The 21,993-nt window shown below is 26.1% G+C and overlaps 1 protein-coding gene and 1 long non-coding RNA gene across 2 annotated transcripts in view; one reads left to right on the top strand and one right to left on the bottom strand.

The window, feature by feature from the left end:
- The window catches only part of Eif5b (eukaryotic translation initiation factor 5B), an 81,904-nt gene extending 67,014 nt beyond the window's left edge, over positions 1-14,890 (top strand). Inside the window, exon 15 of the mRNA XM_074258603.1 lies at positions 14,089-14,890. Within this exon, the coding sequence (XP_074114704.1) occupies positions 14,089-14,196 (108 nt within the window). The 3' untranslated portion in view covers positions 14,197-14,890. The remainder of the gene's footprint in view (positions 1-14,088) is intronic.
- Positions 1-21,993, bottom strand: part of LOC141537566 (uncharacterized) — a 143,293-nt gene that overhangs the window by 73,152 nt on the left and 48,148 nt on the right. The gene's annotated exons all lie outside the window — the stretch shown is intronic.

Raw genomic sequence — 21,993 nt, 5'->3', positions numbered from 1 at the left:
TTCATCTTTCGTCCGCGCCTTAACAGTCTACTTTAATAAAGTATTGTAAGAGCACACCTTGTTGATATTCTTTTGTAATTAATTCAATTAAAAATACTTTTTTATAATAGATGAAACATACCGTAATACTACATTGTTGGAATTTATTTCGTTCCTTTAAATGGAAGCCTTAGCGTGAAATTTGGTGAAAATTCTAAACTGTAAATTTAGAGATAAAGAATATAAAAAAAAAAATAGGTAATTCCACAAATCAAGCCAAACCGTTTTGCTGTTTTTAAATCAAGAATTGAATAAAGCGAAAATTATTATAGAATGTATAATTCTATTAAAATTATCGAAAGGAAAGCGATAGGAATAAAGTAGTCCTTCTTTTCACTACAATGAAGGTTTTAAGGAAAACTCATTAAAAATAGCTACTGTCTGAAATTAAGAATTACCAAATACTTTTATTCTTTACAATGACGAAATTAAAAATTATTTTAATCCTACGGCATTGCTAAAAGTAAGACTGTAAAAATACCGCGACTTATTGATGAAAAAAAATTCATTCACAGAAAAAACATATAATTAAAAAAAAAAGTTGAATGAATCGAGTATTTTGATTATTTCAAAGCTACCAGAAAAAAATTTTCTCGATTATGAAGCTACTATAATGTCCTAGTTAAAAATTATTAAAAATTTAGATATAGTAATTACGATTGTTAACCTTTTGCAAAAAGAAATTCAAGTCATGTGTTAGTATTCTTGCTTCTACTTTCTTTCAATCGCAAAAAGTTATTTACTCAAATTCAATTCACTATTCCATGTTTTCTAACTAGATATTAATTTTAAGAAAAATTAGAAATTGAATCAGATTATTTATTAATTTTTAAGTTTCATACTTTTTGGAAACTTAAATAGTGCTATAAGTAATAAACAATAAGTTTTATTGAACTGTTGAATGATTCTCAATTATTCGATGCACTGCTTTGCCAAGAAAAACTTAAGACTATCTAACTGTTAATAAATGATCAAAATTATAGTCAAGAAAAATACAAAATTATTTACTATTGTTATTTTGTGTTTATCCATAAAATCTTTACTTCTATGATAAATTCTTAAAACAATTATCTTATTTTCTTATCTGCTCCAATAAAATTTTTTTCTTTAGAATTATTTTCCTCGTATCTAATGATATAGTTTTTAATTGAGACTAAATCGCAATGAATTGACGAATGATTTTATTAAATTCAAGTCGTTCTTGCTTATTACAAGTAATGTAAGCACAAAAAAATTAAAAACTCAATTAAAGTAATAAATATTCGAAATAATTTATTTTATACTTTAGATGATTGAAAATTACTAATTTAAAGAATCGATTTATACTATTGATCTCTTCACTCGGAAAAATGTTTTCTTTTAGTTACATATTTCTAAAAATCAATTAGAAATATTTTTTTTTGCGAGGAAATTATACTGCTATCTAATTCATGTTAGTCAGAATCACTATTGGGTTATTCAAATACGCCACAGATAATGTTTAAAAAATTTCGTTAGTTCCAACAAAACAGAAAGATTCTTCAAAATCTTTAAAAAATTATTTCTAATTCTTCTCTTACCGCAAAAAATAAAATATGGTGAAAACTGTCGGCTATCTATATTCAAAAAGTCGAACTCATTGAAACATAAATGAAACTACTGAATGAAAGCCATTACATTCATGAAAGTCATTCACTGGCAGTTGTATTGATTCGCAGCCATGGTAGCAGACAGCTCCAGGGGTGGCATAAAACCCTCGGATTTCAAATGAGGGGCTCTTATTCACACACACAAAGCTGTGTATTCTATTAGTATGGGTTTCATTAAGCTAGTGTGGTACTCTATTGAGGACGCTACTTGTCCTTGGAAAGGAAACCAGGACATCCGGGCATGTTCTCTTTTTTATTTTCGAGCTACCCCTGTATTTATTTTGTAGCGTGCCTTTCGTGTTTTCCATTCACCTACAACTACCAGCTTGTCATTCTACTTTATCTATTTATTTTCCTCGTTTATTTAAACTTCTACGAAAAATAGTTCATAGAATGTCTGTATCATACTTTCACTGAATTTTATCAAAATTTATATTTATTTTAATCTTTCTAACATAAAATAAAAAGATTATTCGGCAGTCGAAATGGAAATAGATTTCATAGTCAATCCAAAAACTACTAAAATAATCATTTCCAAAACGAATGCAAGAATAAAATTCCATTAAATAGAAAAAGCGAGTTAGTAATTTTTGGCCTAGATTGATGGTAAGACATGCAAATTAAAGTTTATTAAGGGGGCCATACATGTAAAAAAAAAAAAAATCGTTTTTTTTTTTTTTTTTCATAAATCGTTAGAATATCATCTCAAAAATATGCCAGTAAATTTTCAAAACAAAATGATCAATATTTATATATTAAAAACTCATTTAAGTGCTTCGCCTTAACTCGGCGTTTTTTTCGAAACGACTTTTTTGAAATTTGTGGGAGAAATAACTCAAAAAGTTCTCAACCGATTCCAATAAAATTTTTTACACGTCTACTTTATAGTAATAGCTTCTTGTTAAACCTCCAACATTCCAAAAAAAAATTCCAATAAATCATCGATAAAAAAGGTAAAAAATCAAACTTTTTTTCTGAGGTATACCCATTTACGATTTCTTGACTTTTAAAATTTTTTTGTTGGTTCAACTAGAAGATATATGTTTTATGAACACGTACAAACTAATTTTTTTAATTTCCGATCACCGTACGAGAAGTGAGAGTGCCCACAAATTGATATTTTTTTCCGAGAGGGTTTCGGTAGATTCATTTTTACGGCGGTCATTTTGAAAAAAAAAAAAAAAAAAAAAAAAAAAAAATTTTTTTAATTTTTTTCTGTATGTCAATATATAATGAATAACCCTACGAAATTTCAAAATGATTCATTCATTCTTTCCCAGTTAAAAAAATCTTCAGAAAATGGTAAAAATGGAATCGCTCTCCTAAAATAAGTTTTCAGATGCAGTTTACAAAAATTTAATATGATTAAATAAGATTAAAAAAATTTTTGAATTGCTGTAATTTCTAAACTAATCGACAGATTTGGCTCATCTTAGAACTTAACTACCAGAAATCGTCCAAAAAATGAGTATGTTACGTTTCATTGAAATCCGTTCAGAATTAAGGGAGTTATAGCAGAAACAAAGCCGGTAATATCGTATGTAAATATATACGTGTAGAAAATTTTGGACCATATTTATTATCTGAGTCCGCTTGACGAGCTGAGTCGATATATAGCAAAATTTTTCAAAAGTTTCGTCATCAGGACCAATGCAATAGTTAGATTTTATAGAAATCTACTAATAAATTGAAATAACGTAATTTTTCGGCTCTTTTTGGGAAAATTTCATCATTATAAAATCTACATTGATTATTATTATTGTGACTTCTGTTGTCTTTTATCTAATATATCATCATCGACACACTAATAAAAAAAGAGCTTGATAGAAGAAAAATAAATTGAGATGAAACCAATAATTATAAGAAAATTTTAAAAATTTCTGAGGAAAGTTTTTTATAGAATAGGAAAGAAAAAATCTTTCAGTCAAATTAAAAGCGGTCAGGGTCAAAAGTTATCGACAAGAGTGAAATTTTAAAAATAATCTTCTTGAATAAAGTGATTTTTTTTTTGTGGGATAATATGATTTTATATACTCACCAATTGGTTATAATTGTCATTATATAATGATAATAATTTGGATCTTTTCTGAGAAATTAGGTTAGTAGGACATGACGTTGACTTCCTAGGTTGCCAAGGGGATGACCTAGTGCTATTAGATTGAGGTCGGTAGAATATAAATTCACCCTTCGAGAAAGCTCGGTGAATCGTGGAGGTTTGAAAATAGAGATACGTGTTTTGTTTTTATGAATGAATGAATAATAAACAAAGAAAGAAGAGCAGAAAGAAATTACAACGGATGTATGAATGAGTATTTTTGGATAGAATAAAACGTAATTTAGAATTCGTGGTCACTAAAATATGGAATTACGGGACTATCTTTAGCCAGACTTTATAACTGTTGCTTATTGTAAAAAATAAAATTGCTCAATTTTATGTTTTTTTTTTTTTTTTACTTTTTTATTGCAACACTTTAATCAATACATTTCAATTATTTTGTCGCAATAAATCAGAATTTTATAAGTAGAAGTTTTTGAATCAAATCTCAAAATAAATAATTCTTAAAAATCTAAAGCACAAAATTAATTATTTTGAATATTTATTTCTTCAATTGAGCTTTTAATTATTTTTTGTGTAAATTACTTGTAATAAGCAATAAAGGCTTGAATTTAATAAAATCATTCGTCAATTCATTGCGATTTAGCCTCAATTAACAACTATATCATTAGATACGAGGAAAATAATTCTAAAGAAAAAAATTTTATTGGAGCAGATAAGAAAATAAGATAATTGTTTTAAGAATTTATCATAGAAGTAAAGATTTTATGGATAAACACAAAATAACAATAGTAAATAATTTTGTATTTTTCTTGACTATAATTTTGATCATTTATTAACAGTTAGATAGTCTTAAGTTTTTCTTAGCAAAGCAGTGCATCGAATAATTGAGAATCATTCAACAGTTCAATAAAACTTATTGTTTATTACTTATAGCACTATTTAAGTTTCCAAAAAGTATGAAACTTAAAAATTAATAAATAATCTGATTCAATTTCTAATTTTTCTTAAAATTAATATCTAGTTAGAAAACATGGAATAGTGAATTGAATTTGAGTAAATAACTTTTTGCGATTGAAAGAAAGTAGAAGCAAGAATACTAACACATGACTTGAATTTTTTTTTGCAAAAGGTTAACAATCGTAATTACTATATCTAAATTTTTAATAATTTTTAACTAGGAGATTGTGGTAGCTTCATAATCGAGAAAAATTTTTTTCTAGTAGCATTTAAATAATCAAAATACTCGATTCATTTAATTTTTTTCTAATTATATGTTTTTTCTGTGAATGAATTTTTTTTTCATCAATAAGTCGCGGTATTTTTACAGTTTTACTTTTAGCAACGCTGTAGGATTAAAATAATTTTTATTTTCGTCATTGTGAAGAATAAAAGTATTTGGTGATTCTTCATTTCAGACAGTAACTATTCTTAAAGAGTTTTTCTTTAAATTTTCATTGTAGTAAAAAGAAGTGCTACTTCACTAAGTAGTTAAAGTTTTCATCGAATTTAACGTAGTTATAATTGAAATAATTATTAAAAAATTCCAGACAAGTGTGCTCTAGTAATAATTTATTATACAACCGTAACAACTGTTTATTTTCGGATGACATCATTTCGAGTTAAACGCCTCGAAATATTCAATTTAGAAATATCAATTTTTCTTTATAATTTTGCAACGCAATTAAATACTTGTATATTTTTTTATCAGTTCTTCGATAGTTTCTAAGAAGATAAGAAATATTTTTCCTTGTTAAATAGTAATATTTAACGTGTTTTTTTTTTTTTTCCATCTTATATACGAATAATACCTTCTTGTTATTTTGAATAATAAAATAACTTCGCCAATAGTAAGATGAAATAACACACAATGAAACTGACAGTAACGAAGACAAGTAAGTTAGACACACCGGAAAACGTCGGCTATACTTACCGGATGTGCATCTTCCTTTTTCGAATAAAGTCCCGCATATTAACTTCTCAATGATGCCGACTATTTGATACACGTAATCTTAAAATATAAATATATATCTGTGTTTTGTAATTTTTTAATTCCCTTTGAAAGAATTATCTACCGCCAAATATTTAAATCTCTTCTTCTCCAAAAAATAAAATGAATTTTAACTAAATACCCGAAATTATTATTGTTTACAAGGAATATTATCGTTTATCATTTAAAATAATAATAATAATAATAATAATAATAAACAAATAATATTACAGATAAAACATGATGATGTAATTAAATAAAATAGCCGTCTGAGTAGTTTTTAGGGTTCTTGTGATGTTAGGGTGATGAAACGGAAGTTGTTGGGTCCCAGTCTCCAATTGCAAAAGGGCCGGAAGTCGGTTGTTCCCACGATGATCATCAGCATGGTAGTTTCACGCATCACCCGTTCGAGTTCTCATCTTGAAACGTCAATTCTATTTTTCTATATGACTTTATAAAAAAAAAAAAAATTCTCAAGATTATAGAAGTAAATTGATTATCTTGAGTATGATTGTTGGATTATGTAAATCCTTAATTATTTTTATTGTTACATTCTGGTTAATCCGAGCAACCACGACAGTTTGCACATCATCAAACAGATATTTTAATCAAAATTAATCCCGTAATCTTTAGCAATTTATTTTATATGAAAATAAAAAAAGATGAAACTAATTCATTCATAGAAACGATAAAAAATATTAAAATAGTTTGATAAATTCTTTACTCTCTGTTATTTAATGATAATAATTAATAAAAAAATTAATTTGATTACTTTTTTAAGTATCTTAATACAGTTAATTTTTTTTTCAAAGTATATTTAGATTGTTTTTAAATATGTTGAAAATTATGATAGATCTCTTAATATTAAGAAGAGAAATACTCGTAGACGTTTTCATGCTGATTTTTATTAATTTTTTTAAGGTACAAATATTAATGTTATTTATTAAAACCATCAGATTATTTTGTATATTTATTTATGAGTATTTCTTCATATTTTACCACAATATAACTTAAAAAGTAGCGAAGATATCAACTGATACACATCGTAGGTTGTCATCCGACTTAGCAGTTCGGTACTTCCATTTTAATACGTCGTATCTCACATTTAGAAAATTTTACAGCAGAGGGTAAAAATGATTCATTTTTAACATTGATTAAATGGGATTCGACTGACGAAAATATTTATTTAAAAATAGTAATTAAACTATTTGACCTTTAAAATTTTAATACGACTTGCATAATATTGTTATAATTCTATTTTTCAAAAAAAGTTAATTTGTAAAATTTTTGCACAAAAAAAAAAATTAAAAAATCAAGAAAAAATTTCTTAATCCAAGAAAATAATTTTAAAGAGTTTCATTGTTTTGGATCAAGACGAAAAATTCTTGAATCAAGTAAATTGTAAGGAAGACCGAAGATATTTTGGAGCAAGAAAAAATTTTCTTGGCTTAAAAAAATTTAACTTCGTCCAAGAAATTTTAACTTCATTCAAGAAATTTTCAATCTTCCTTAAGATTTTCTTGATTTAACAAAATTTACACTTGACTCAAGACTTTCTTTCTTTCTTTCTGTGTAGGGAATTAAACCTTTTACAAAAAAAGTCCTTATTAATTTTTCGAAAAATCTGCTCCCTCAAAAGTTTTTATTCTTTTTTAAAATTCCAGAAGTATTTCAGTAATATTAAAATGGAAGTTATGTCAAAAAACATTATTTTGAATTTGAACAATAATTTGATAAAAAATTTTGAACATTGATTCTTATCATTAAACCTTTAATTTTCATATATTCTTTTAATTTAATTACATTTTTCGGGCTTTGAAAGTAGTCTTTAATGTTGCAAACTATTTGAAAAATTTATCAAATTCATAACTCCGAATTTGGTAACTTCAAATTAACAAAAAAAATGTTATTCTTAAGCTCGAAAAATTAATAACTTTATGACACTTATTAATTTTGTTTAAATTATTTGTATGATATAAAAATTGAGTCTTGGTACCTTGAATAAAAAAAAAAGTATAAAAAGATGAAAATATTCAGAAAATAAGCAAAAAAAAATTATCTTTAAGCGCTTTCTAAATATTTCGCATTATGAGCTGTGTAAAATAATTAATAGCTTTTAATTTTTTTAGCTTCAATAAAATAACTTCCATTGTTGACCTGCAAGCTTAGTATATAATTGTCGCTTAAAATGACGAGCAGTGTCTGTATGAATTGTTAATGTTAAAGTGAGTCGCTGAAGAAATTTTTCAGAGCCAGTCGATATTTAGCACAGCTTATAATTAATCCATCAAAACGAAGCTATTAGCTTCCAAAAGCATATTTATTTAAATTTAGTATTTGTTTATAACTAGTTGAGGTTGAGCAACAATATCCATATTTGAATGTTTAATTTATATAATATATTCGTCAATTTATACACAGTCGTGCGCGCGCATGTGTGTGTAAAGTTAGGTGAGTGCAGTTGGTTATATATTATATCGCAGTGGGGAAGAGAGAGAACGTCCTCAATAGCTACGTAAAAATACCATTGTGACCGATTCATGAATGAAACGGTACTTCCGGTGCGTGCGGGTGGGGACGGAAATAGTGTAAAGCGGTACACGTTATATACTGATGAATGGAGGACAACCGTTTTCCTTCTTCGCCTTCTATATACATAAATATACTGTATATGATAGTAAGAATTTTTTAATGTTAATATGAGTAGACCAAGTAGCTAGAAATACCAGAAGCAAACCAGCTTTGACAATTTCACGCTTTACATTTTTACACTATCCTTTTTTTGACCTTCCACTGATACATCTTTCTTCAACCTGCTACTTATTCAAGCTTTCGGTTTATACTTTTATCTATGAAGCATTAAGATAGTACCCTCGCCAGAGTAGTTTTCTTAGGATTTTTTTTTTTAATTTTGGCCGATTAATGTTTATATCATTCTGCATCGATTGGCGCAATTTGAAAATTTTTGACCATCTAGTTTCAGAGAGATTTAATTTCAAAGTTTGAGTTTTGAACGCTCTTATACATTACGGTATACCGGATATCCAAAAGTTTACCTACAAACATTTTTATATCTCAGAAACTTTTCTTAGGATCTTTTTAAAAAACTAGAGTAACGTTAACTAACAACTAAACAATTTTTTTAAAATAATTTCATTTATAATTACCACACAGTTTCACAAATATTTATTAATAAGTAATGAAAAATTTACCAGACTTTAGTCGAGGAAGGGATACGTTAATAAAGCTATGGCAACAACGCAAGTTTTGTGAGCCGCGAAAAAAGTATGAGACGCGCAAGCGCTGAAAAATTTGAAAAGTTTAATGTACGTTAAGTGTAATGTTGTAGTTATTAATTTTATTTATTAAAAAAAAAAAATAACAATGATTATTTTATGAAAATAAGTATTTTTCTATATTTAATAAAAATTCAAAAAAGTTAACAATTTTAATATAATAATTTATATTAATCTTTGATAAGTTATAAAAATAATAGTCAGATGAAATAATAAAAAATAGTAAAATTTTAAATCAGTTAATACATCAACACAAAAAATTTAATTACTGATTTTTCTAAAAAAAAAAAAACAATACTGTCAATTATTTTTTTTTTTTTTTTTCAAACATTGTAATTATATTTCCGAATAAATGTATGTAAATAAATAAATAAATGCATGTATCAAAACAGAGGTTAGTCTACAGCTGGTTCAAAACATTACAGTGTAACTACTATAAAATATATTAACGCTCATGCAGTGTTGCCAGACTTTTCAAACGATCAGTTTCTCGTTCGTGATTGGCTAAAATAAGTACATAAACAGCAAAAAGTTTTAGGCTGGTCAGTAATGACTCTCAAGTATATGTACCGTACACTCTAACATAAACTTTTGACTACGGAAGTTGCGAGGGTTCTACCTTAAACTCCAAATCAAACAGTTCTAAACAATTTTATTGTTTGACAAATTTATGCTCAAATTAAAATTCATCTTCTTTTATTTCCGAGAGAAGAAATACAAATTAAGTTCAAGAAAGAAGAAATTTTTGAGTTTTAAAATTTGGATGATCTTTGTCAAACTGTGAGCACTCGTAAATTTTTTTGGCTAATTAAAAGTGGATCTGCATCTATTTTCAGCCATCATAATTAAAAAAGAAAATCATAAATTTTTATTTTCAACGTGTTATACTCATTGACAGATTGAAAATAAAAACTTAAAATAATCAATATGCCTGGATTAAAAAATTTGAAACTTTATCTTTTGATCAACATTTGAAGATGATACATTAATTTTTTTTTTTAGTAAATATTTACAAGTGGGGTCAACCGTTTTCATTTTCATTTTTATGAACAAAATTTCTATTTGATTTAATTGAGATATTTTTTTTCTTGAAAAATACATAAAAAAATGAACAATTAAAAAAAAAAAGTTGTTTATCACAATTATAATAAATTTTTTGAATTTTTTAAAAAATTGTGATATTCAACTTTTTTTTTTTTTTTTAATTATTCATTTATGTATGTACTTTAAAAAAAATATATTATAAACATCAAAAAAAGATAAAATAGAAATGTTGTCCAAAAACTTGAAAGCCAAAATTTTTTCCACCTTTTGAAGGCAAAAAAGCTATCGAAATATTTTTTTCTTTCACGATATTTTTTATCACGAACGCGCCGTAAAAACAAACAAAAAAAAATTTCAAAATGTTAATTTTTCATCTAGTTATGGTCCAAAAATGGGGTTGACCCCATTTGTAAATAATTACCTTTTTTTTTAACAGTTATGTATTTTTTTTATGTAACACATTGAAATTCCAATAATTAAAAAAAAAAAAATTGTTGACAAGTCAATTTTCACTAATTTCATGAAATTTTAAAAAATTTTTTAATTTATATCGCGACAATTTTTTTTTTTTCAATTGTATCATTTAACCCTAAGTTTCAAAGTAATTTTCTCTTTTTTCAATTATCTGTAAGTTATTTCGCGAAATAGCGATGTAGAATTTGAAATATCTTGAACGACTAACCGTCAACATCTTCGTGGGTGTCTATAATTTCATTCAGATGATACTATTGCGTAGGATGCTTTCATTTACAAGCTGATTCAATACATTTCAAGGACTGATATACGTTACATTTGTATTTATATAAAGTTCAATAATATTTTTAATGAGGTTAATTCTATACATCAGCAAAAAGCTTCTCTATATTTACTAAGTAGAAAAACGTCGAGTGACCTTGATTAATTTTATAAATGTTGCGTAAAAAATAGAATTACATTACTTTGGACCTATTGAAGTGAAAACAATTGCTAAAAAATGTAAATGTCAACACAACTACATTGATATAAAAATTATCTTGATCTAAAAGAAATAATCTTTTCAAGAAATTTTGAAGGTTACGGTGCTTCAAGAATTTTTGCCTTGAATCTTGTATTCTCGATTAAAGAGAATATTATCTTTGATCGATACAATCAAAATCTTCATCTGAAAACAATTTTCAAAAATTAACAGTATAATTTGGTTTTATTCTAAAAATTCAATATTTTTAATTTATGAGCTACTACACTGAAAAAAACAAATGAACTTGAGCCCAGAAAAAATTTTTGAAGAGTTTCATGGTCTTCACAGTAAAAAATATTGTGAAAAAATATGTCAAGTAAAATTTACTGCACGGAAAAAAGAAAAATCAAAAAATTACATTATAAATAGTAATAAGCGTCGCTTCGTATAAAAAACTAGAAAAATTGCAGTTCGAAATAAAATTTTTCTAAATTCAAACTTTGAATGTTAATTTTCAGAGCTTTCAATGTAATATTTACATTTTACAATGTAATTCTTACAAAATCTGTAATAATTACAATCTGAAACTGTAATTCCTCCAGTTTTTGATTGTAAAAATAAAAAAAATTTCTTAGTTTAAGAATTTTTTTACTCAAATCAAGAAGATGAAGTTTTTCACAATTATTTACTTGACTGAAATTAATTTTTTTTGTATATAGGATCAAAAAAATACTATATTTATAAACCGTGAGTAACTTATATTTTTAAAAATACCATTTGGGATCTGACCTATAAAGATCAATAAGTCAACGTTTTTGGTGAATTGCAATGAACTTACTTATCGCAATAATAAAACAAAAAAATTCTTTTTTTTTTCTATTATTATCATATTTTATAAACAATAATCGCTCGTTATCTTTAAATCAAATAAAGATAAGCATTTGTTCCAAATTAGCACTCATAAAAGAAGAAATATTAAAAAACTAGGTGCGAAGTATCAAATTTGCTAATCTCGAATCTTCTGATTTATAAAATTTTTTTAAATTGAGACAAGTGCTTATGAGTAGTTCGATATTCTTAGACAAAGTATGCACAAATTTTTTAAGAATAGTACATTGTACTGGCTACATATTTTTACAATTTATTGTTTATAAAAAAATCAAACTATTCATTGTTGATGAATCTAGATGATCTGAAAGATTAGCAACCAAAAATAATAATGTAAATTTTTAGATTCCAAATTACAATATTTCTTTTTTCAAAAACTCGTTAAAAAATTATCACCAGAAATATCAAATGTAACTTTTCCTTAGAAGTATTAAAAAAGATAATTGTCTGTTATCATTACAGTGAAAAAAAAATTAACTCGAATCAATAGAAAAATTCTTGAACCAAGAAAATAATTTTGAAGAGCTTCATTGTCTTGAATCAAAGCGAAAAATTCTTGAATTAAGTTAAATTTCCTTAAACCAAGAAAAATTTCTTAGTTTAAGAATTTTTTTACTCAAATCAAGAAGATGAAATCCTTTAAAATTATTTACTTGATTCAAGTTAATTTTTTTTTCTGTTCAGATTTTTGAGTATTAAATTTGTTGTTATTCGATTCTTAAAAATTAATATTCTCATAGATTACTCTTATGAACAAAAAGTTTAGAAAATCCAGAAGTACACGCCTCATAATCTCATTTTCCATGATGAAATTGATTAAAATACTAATACTTTTAAATTTTTCGCGCCATTGTCCACCCAGAAAAGAAAGTTGATGTGATGTTTTCATTGTTGTCGCTTTTCGTTGCTATGGTAACCACTTTAGCAAAGGTTTCCATAACAACGGCTACTATAGCAACGGTTACCATGGAAACAATTACTATGGCACCGGTTAAATATTAATAAGTAAAATTTGTAAAAATATTCATTAATTAAATTGTAGATACTAAACATTTTGACAGAAGCACGGAAAGCGCGTTCGATTTTCTAGTAGATATACAAACAAGTGGATTTTAGATTATTGCTAATTATAATTAAACTACATTGAATTAAATCGTGATCTTCAAAAGGACTTAGTTTTGGATAATACTGAAGCGTATAAAAAAAAATTGACTTGATCAGTTGAGTTTTTCGGCAGTTATCGTAACCACGCCAGTTTCCATACATACATCAGACCCACGGACGTCTACGGAATAATTTCTTTAAACATTTTTTTTTTATTTATTTAAAAATCAAAATGTCTTTTAACCGGTGAAGTTAGCCGAGTGGGCTAAGGCGCATGGCCTATAAAGCACTCGGACTGGCTCACCAGCCAGGCGTGGGTTCGAATCCCAAGCTGGTCTTAGAAACCATCTTGATTGATATTCGACACTTGCCGCGTAAATTAAGATTTTTACAACCCAAAAAGACCCCAACAATTAAAGTCGGCGATATGACCACAGCAGTTGAAATCGACTCTAAATAATAATTAATTAAAAAAAAAAAAAAATGTCTTTTAAAAACGTCATAAGTATTAAAACTAATGTTTTTTCACTACATATATGTATGAATATTGTTCTACAAGTGCAATAGAAAATAAATAGACACAATTTTAGTTAAAAAAATCACTCGATTTTTGTAAAGCCAAAGTAAAGCACTATCTCTACTCGCTTTTATGCGCTTCGCTTATGAGGCGTGCAATTATCAACATTTTGTTTTTGAGTAGCTAAAGCTACTATTAGTCCTAATTCACTAAGTAAAATTATATTCAGTTAAATCTCTCATATTTTTAATTATACGATTATTTCAACTTGATCTTATATTGAATGTTAAAAATTTATTAATTTACCGACATTAATTTTTTTTTTGTCTAAACAGTTGTAACTACCGTAATTACTTAGTATTGTCATTTGGCCTATTGTACTATTATGCTATGCCTTTGCAAAAATGTCATGGTTTTTTTTTTTCGTGGATCTTTTTGTAAAAACCTAAAAAATTACCTCTTATAGTATATTTTATAAAACTTGAATAAATAGTTCATATTTGTTGTAAAATTGTTTTCACAATAAATATTTTATACTTACTAATATTTGACTATGATAATAATAGATATTTTATTATTTATGTTACAGATAAGCAGACAAAGTATAGATGCGTGTAAAGACTATTTCCGAGATGATTTATTGAAAAGCGACTGGCAAGTGATGCTTGAACTCAAAAAGCTCTTTGAAATACTCTAAAAATATTTATTGATAAAATAAAATCCCCATTGCTAACATCATTAATAAATAAAATAAAAATAAGAGGAAAATAAATATATATAAATTTATATGTATACCTCTATCAAAAAAAAAAAAAAAAATTTTTTTTAACGATAATTGTAAAAAAAATCACATCACTCATTGAATTTAAAAAAAAAAAATTTTACAAATGAATTTTTATTTAATGAATTTTATTATTGGTATACTCCAAATGCAAAATACGAATAATTAATAATTATTGATGAATGATATTGCTGATAATTGAAAAAAAAAAAAAAAATAATTATAACAAATATGAAAATATAAAAATTAAAAAAAAAATGAATTTAACGGAATGATTATTGAATGAGAAATAAACTTGAATGGATCGTTCAATGATCAATTTTCTCGCGTCATTCTTGACCTTCCAAGACAATATTCATTCACATTATTCACAACTTGTTAATGTTGTATTACTTATTATGTAAAAAAATATGATTAACATTAATTAATATTATTTATATAAAAGCAATCATTGAAATACTGACTTAAAAAAAATCTTCGTTTTTTTTTTTTTAATTTTTTTTTCATCAAATAATTTTCAAAAGGAAAAAAGTCCAATAAATATAAATCAAAAGTATTGAATAAATAATTATTGAATGCCTGATACAATTGACAAATAAATAAATAAATAAATAAAAAAATAAAATGATAAAATAGTATTTTTTAAAAAAGTTAATTTGCGCATCGTTAAAATGTTGAATTAAATAAAAGTCAATATAAAAATGAGAAAGAGAGAAGCAGAGCGAGACACCTTGAATACACCAGTCGGACTCTCAATGAATGCACGTCATTTCGAGTCATTCATATATCCGCAGGTTGTCCTCGCGCGGGTTCACCTCATTCTGTTGCGTGCGTTGTGAGAAGTAAAAACATTCTTTAACGTACGCAACCAAAACCAGTAAGTATAGTAATATCATATACACATACACGTATATCTTTATGTCTATAAGATTAAATTGTGTATAGTGTAGTATCGTAGTATAAAAGGACTTAAATGTTGCATTACGGCGAGTTGTGGAAAGGGAGTAGACTCAAGGATTTACCAACGCCGTCTATTAGTTCTCAAGTACCCTGGGCTTCTTGTTGCTTGTTGCTAATAAAACATTAATTGAGGAGCTGATTTTCAAAAGAGTATCTTTTCATATTTTAAAAAAGCAGTTTTTTCAACTTTTAAATAAGGTAAAAGCCCCAATTATTGACAGGGGTCTAAATATTGACACTCTAAATTAGTTTTAAATATATATAATTATCTGTAATAAAAATAACTATCATATAAATTTTTATTAAATTCTAATTAATTAAAAAATTGAAAAAAATTACTATCAGTTCAAAATATTAAATATTAATTATTTAAAAAAAATAAAGTTAGCACCAGTTCATCAAAATAGCTTACAAGCGTCTATTTTCTTGAACAACTTTGGTTAGAAAAGCATTTTTTTTAAATGCCGAGTTTAAATTAATTTCTTCATCTAATTATATGATCTTTTTTTTTTTTTAATTAACAATATATGAAAAATTTATAAAATTGAATAATCGAAATTAATTGTATGCTTTATAATATTTAAATGATGGGTGTCAATAACTAGTTGATAATTTTTAAGTTGAATCTCATATTGACAGCCAGTCGACAGCGCTATGACGCCTTTTTTTTTACTTTAACCTAAAAAATTTACTGTAAGAGCTTGAACTCTTCTCATTCAATAAATTATTTTTAAATTAATTTTTATATTTTTAAAAGTAATTAATCATTTATGGAAATTATTATTAATAAACTTTAATAATATTGATTACTTAATAATAAGTTTCGATAAATAAGAATAAGCAGATGATTCGACGCATGCGCAGTATAGGTGTCAATGATTGGGGCTAAGGTATGTCAATAATTAGATCAATCAGTTTTTTAACCTGTCAATAATTGGTGTATCCAGATAATATATTTAATTATTTAAAATTAATTAATAAATATCAGTGATTATCATTTTAAAAAAAGAAATTGATTAGTAAAAACATTAATTGAGACATTACCACAAACAAAATTCAACGATATTGATATTTAATTGCTTAAAAAAATTAAATTATAACTTTGTCTCTTATAGTGTCAATAATTGGGGCTTTTACCTTATCAATTACTTCGACAATTTTTAAGATTTCTAAATGAGAATCAAATTGTAGCTTCATAACCGATAGCACTTTATAGCAAAATTAAAAAAGTTCGATAAAAATATTTAGAATTGAAGATAACCAGTTTTTTGTCTTGATTAATCAAAAATGAAAAGATACCCTTTTAAAAATCAGCTCCTCAAATTTAACACGTTTAAGGTAAGTAATCATAATAATTGTAATTAAATGGTATCAGAAGGATCTTGATGCCAAAAGTTGTCTTTAGAATGCGGTGATCATGCTCTATAGAGATCCCAGAAATTCAGTCTTAGGTCACTGAAAAACGGACCAACTTCCAGGATGTAGTGAACAGTATCAGCTTCTAATATCGTCAATTTCAGTAAATAAAAAAATAGAATTGAGCTAAATTTTATATTGAATTAAAAAATTGTTTATGTATACTTATAAATTAATACTGTTCCAAACATAAATCTAAATTTACGTTATAGTTTGGCTTATTTCTTAAACTATTATAAACCGCGCGCTTAATATGTCTGCAATAAAATCACATTAGAATAAAAATTACACACTAATAATTTATACACTAACACTGATATATAATTATTAAATACAAAATATGTAAAAAACAAGAAAAAAGTAAACATATCAGTGAAGTTAACAAAAAATAAAATTAATAAAATCAAACGAAAATAATCTCGAGCGCTTACTATCCTTATAATGTTTATTAACACTCCCCCCCCTCCATACATAATCCCATAAAAACCCCGTATCAACCCTATAGAAACCTCAATAAAAACCACATAGAAAGCTACTAGCTGTTACTCGCTCGCTCCGCTGGGCGCATTATAGAATTGCAGTTTTAGATCTAAGACTTGAAATTTAATGAGAGTATTGTTTGATTTGCACAGATTCTAAATTCTATCGAATTGGCATGTACCTTTTATCCATGTAATTATTCTAGCATATATTCATTGTAACTCCTGATGTGCAATCATTATAACATTCCCGTGTCTTTTTTAAAAACGTGAATAATTGATGTGAAAAAAAAAAAAATTTTTAATGAGCATTTAAAGTTTCAGTTAAAGAAATTGCAGGTCTTTTAAGTTAAGAAATCCGCCTAATATATAAGTATAACGAATGGAATTAAAAAAAGCCCATTCGGCCACAGCCGAGATGGAAGGTAGATTTCTTAAAAAATAAGTAAAAATGGTCAAAATATCAATGTTATATACGTCAAATTGAAGGTAATTTCATGAGCTTCGACATGAATTTGTCAAAAATTAGCCATCTTTTTTCTATCAACAGTTTTACATAAATAAAGTCACCGAAAACGTGATTTTCACATATTTTTTATTATTTTGATAATTTTGAAGAGCTACCATTTCTAAAGTTATTGACGGATTTCGCTCATCATAGAACTCATTCAAGGTAATTACCCAAAGAATATGTGCACCAAGTTTCATTTAAATCCGTTGAGAATTGTAAACACTATCGTGTCCACAAGCCGCGTTATATTACATACATATATGAACTTTTGAACTAATGCTAGTTTCGAGCCTTACTCGACTATATAAGAGATAAAATGACATAATTCCGTGTAAATTCCGACATAAGGGCCAATGCAATAGATAGATTTCTACGAAATCTACCTAAAATTTATTTTAAATAAATGACAACCGAATAGAATAAATTTAGATACAGTGAAAATTCATTATTTTTAAGTCAAAAAAACATAGGTTCCGGATAAGTAATCACCAACATATGATATACTAAAACCTTCTCCGTAACACGCTACATCTTATGGTATAAGTATTATTACGATCGTTTCAGTAGTTTTCGCAGTATAAACGAACAAAAAAACCAGCTCTTCATTTATTAGTATAGATGTTAAGATTTGATCTTCAGGAAAATTTTTAATTGAATATTTTATTTTTAACAGAAAATAACTTAAATTAAATTAACTTTAATTGAATTAAAGGTTGTAATTAGATAACATGAATACTTAAACTCTAAAATTTATCAAGTCCGTCTTATTCATCGTCATTTTTAAACTCCGTGATACATTTTTCCACCTGATAAATCGGAAGCCCATAAATAACACAATACTCGGAAAATTTAACTTGAACGATATCATTGATTATAAATTTCCACTCTGTAACATCGGGGTACTGAACGATTGGGAAGTCACCTTTGTACGACAGGGCATTCTGAACTGTGATAATCTTTGTAAATAATTCAAAATCATTAGTCTGTACTTACGAATGAATAATATATACATCAAATTTAATGATAAATAATATTTTTTACGTGATTAGTGTAAAATTTCAATGACTGCTCTTTAGTCAAGCGTGGAATGACATAAGTTGAACTTCACACTACTCCCTCCGATAGTGTCAAAAAGAAATTCTCAACGCCGTTATGAGTTTGGAACCCATATGTATTTACAATAAATCCTTTAAAACTTTTAGAAAATGTCATCAATTGTATGAGTAAATTATTTTTTTTAACTTACATTGTTTTATCAATTTTTGAAATTAACAAAAATTACTTACTCATATAATCGATTCACCCTGATGTATTGATGAAATAGCTATGATTTCACTCAAATACATTATTAAAAATATTTTTCAACCTTTTTAGCTACTAAATGTCAATTTGTGATTTTTTGATAAATATAACCATAGAAATTAAAATATTTATTTTTTTTTTAACAAATGACAATCGAATTGAATAAATAAAAATTAATTTTTTCTAAATTAAAAAACTGGGTTCCGGATGAGTAATCGGCTACATATTATATACTAAAACCTTCTCCGATACACGCTGCATCGCACGGAAAAAGTATATGTTCTGGTATATATTCTGGAATACATTCCGAAATATATTCGAGAATGTATATATGTATTAGAGTGTGCCAAAATGTACCTTCCATAAAGAACCTTTTAAAATTGGAATTTTGAGCTCCGCTTTTAACAGGGGATGTGTTTAGGCATTTCCTGAGATATTTTGAGGTGAGACGATAAATTTGATTTTCATAGAATTTTTTAACAGGAGCTTAGTTTGGGTATTTCCGCTGAAAATTCAAAATTTGGCCGGAAGTGCTAAATTGAATCTCCTATTAAAAATTCTATGAAAATCAAATAAATCCTCTTAGTGGAATTCAAAATTCCAATTTTAAAAGGTTCTTCACGGAAATTACATTTTGGTACACCCTAATATATATACAAGTAACTCAAAAGAAGGTACAACCTTTGCTACAAGTGCAAATAAATTATTACTATTATTATTATCCTTATTATTATTGTTAGAATATTTATTTACTATTTTTCTATCTTATAAACTTTTTTATTTAGATTTGTTGTAAAATTTACACTAATTCAACTATATTGAAATACTTTCTTATAACTTTTTAAGTTGACTCCTTTTTTTTCAATTCAACTATAAAGGTATAACTATCTGTAAGTACAGGAATTTTTCATAAAGTTTTCTTTCCAAATAAACTATCGTACATGTTTTTATTTCCAATCATTTACTTTTATACAATTATTTTATTGTTTCTTATTTTTTGTGTTTTTATATTCTATATATTTTTTATTTATACACATTTTTCAATACGAATGTTGAAAACTATAGAAAGTTTATAGAGACAAATTGATTGGATATTGTTTGAAATTTAACCCATCTGACCCAGCATTTGAAAAAGAAATTATATCTTCATTTTGCTTACAGTTTTTTAATCCAAAAGAATAACTTTCTTGACCTCCTAATTGCGTATAATCCCTTCAAATTAGTACAAAAATATTTGTATATAATTGTATTATATTGATTTAGATATTTACAATTTTTGATTAAAAAAAAATTTTTTAAATAAAGTTATCGACCATTATTATTTTTTTTTTAATCCAGAAAATACTTGTTTTAGAATTTTTTTTTTATAATATTGTTAGATTTTTTAATACAAGATCATCGACTGTAAGTCCAAATATTTAACAAAAAAAAAGTAAATTATACTGTTAATAACTTATTTAAATTTTTGAACAAAACTGCCGACAAATAATAATGATAATTAAGAAAGAACTATTCTTAATGTAGATAATATAATTTTGTTTTTTTAACTATAGACAAATGTCAGTAGATAGTTACTTGCTGAGATTTCCCGAGGGAGGATATCCGGTGCGGAAATGTATCCTGTTCTATCAATTTGGATCAGAAAATGCATATCCGTTTACTTCTCGTGTTATCTCTCTCTTTCTCTTCTATTCTATCTTTCTGTTGTCTTTTCTTCGTTTATTATTTAATGCCTTTTTTATAGAATTTTTAAAAATTTTTTCAGCTTAAAAACGTTTAAGACGACATTGGTGCTTGTTAATATTCTATTAAACCAAAAATGTTTATATTTTTAACCATGATTTCTTTATTTTTTTGAGTATAAATTCAGTTTATTAGTGTAAAAAATGATTAAATTCTTAAAATTTTAATAAATTTACTTCTTTATCAATGATTTTTAATTTTTTTAAATTAACAATTTGAAAATTCTAAAAAAAAGAACTTAAGCAAAAAATTAAAACTACTGAAAATATAAATTAATGTTAGGCGCTCAAATTTTCACAACATTTTTTCCCATTATGTAGAAACTTTTACGAAGCTGAAGTTAATAAACTAATCGTAGAAAATTATTTAAAAAAATCTCATTTATAATTTTTCAGAGCTTCTAAAGATTAAATTTTTAAATAAAATTTTCTTGCTATAATTTGTTTGTTAAAAAAATGCTGAAAATTATTAGATGTCTCTCAATTTTAGTATCATAAAATTTTCTCGAAAAAAATTCGATTTTTGTATTCAGTCCAACAAAAATAAACCTTAATTCATGATCTTCAATGTCTACATAAAAGCGCCGATAGGATCATCAAAGAAATCAGCTACTGATCTATTAAACTGGTTATTATATGTCAAAATTTAGCATAGCTCAGTGTCGTTTTAAAAATAACTTCTTTTGATAGAATAAAATTTAAAAATTAAAGCGCGAAAATTACAATTCAAAAGTTACGTTCCTGTAATTCAATATGGTGGTTGCATTCTGTAACTTCAGACGTAAAGCCTCTCACTAACACTCAGTAAAAACCATAATAATCATTTAGTTCTTTATTCTTAGAGTAACTAACTTACTAGCTCTTGCATAAAACTTATTCTTGTTAATTTTTTTTTAGGTTACATTATCTACATTTGCTGGTTATCACGTTTCGCAGTATGATTTAATTCTTCGTCTCTAGAAATAAACAAGAAATAGATGAAAATTAAAAAGTTAACTTGAAATAGACGGTGGAATAAATTAAAAAAATTAGGAATCCTGGGGATCTAAAACCGAAAGAATAAAAATAAAAAAGGCGATACAAAATCCAAGCGAGAAACGAGATCCTGAAGGAATCAGCTTGAGGAGGGAATAAGGGGTGAGGCTATTTTTGTGGTCGTAAGGGGCCGCCTAGGTATACGAAATAAATACTGAATGAATAGAAGGAGCCTGTTTACTCGCAGCCTACGCGATTCTTCTCTTCACCCCGCTCAACGTTCATTCTCTCTTTTCACAATTTCTGTCCTTATCTTTTGTTCATTTTC

The sequence above is a fragment of the Cotesia typhae genome, unplaced genomic scaffold, assembly GCF_013202065.1.
Source record: "Cotesia typhae breed Kobodo isofemale line unplaced genomic scaffold, CoteBio_Ctyphae scaffold_91, whole genome shotgun sequence".
Taxonomy (NCBI): Eukaryota; Metazoa; Arthropoda; class Insecta; order Hymenoptera; family Braconidae; genus Cotesia; species Cotesia typhae.
Note: the sequence above shows the minus strand (reverse complement) of the source record. Positions and strands in the feature narration are given on the sequence as shown.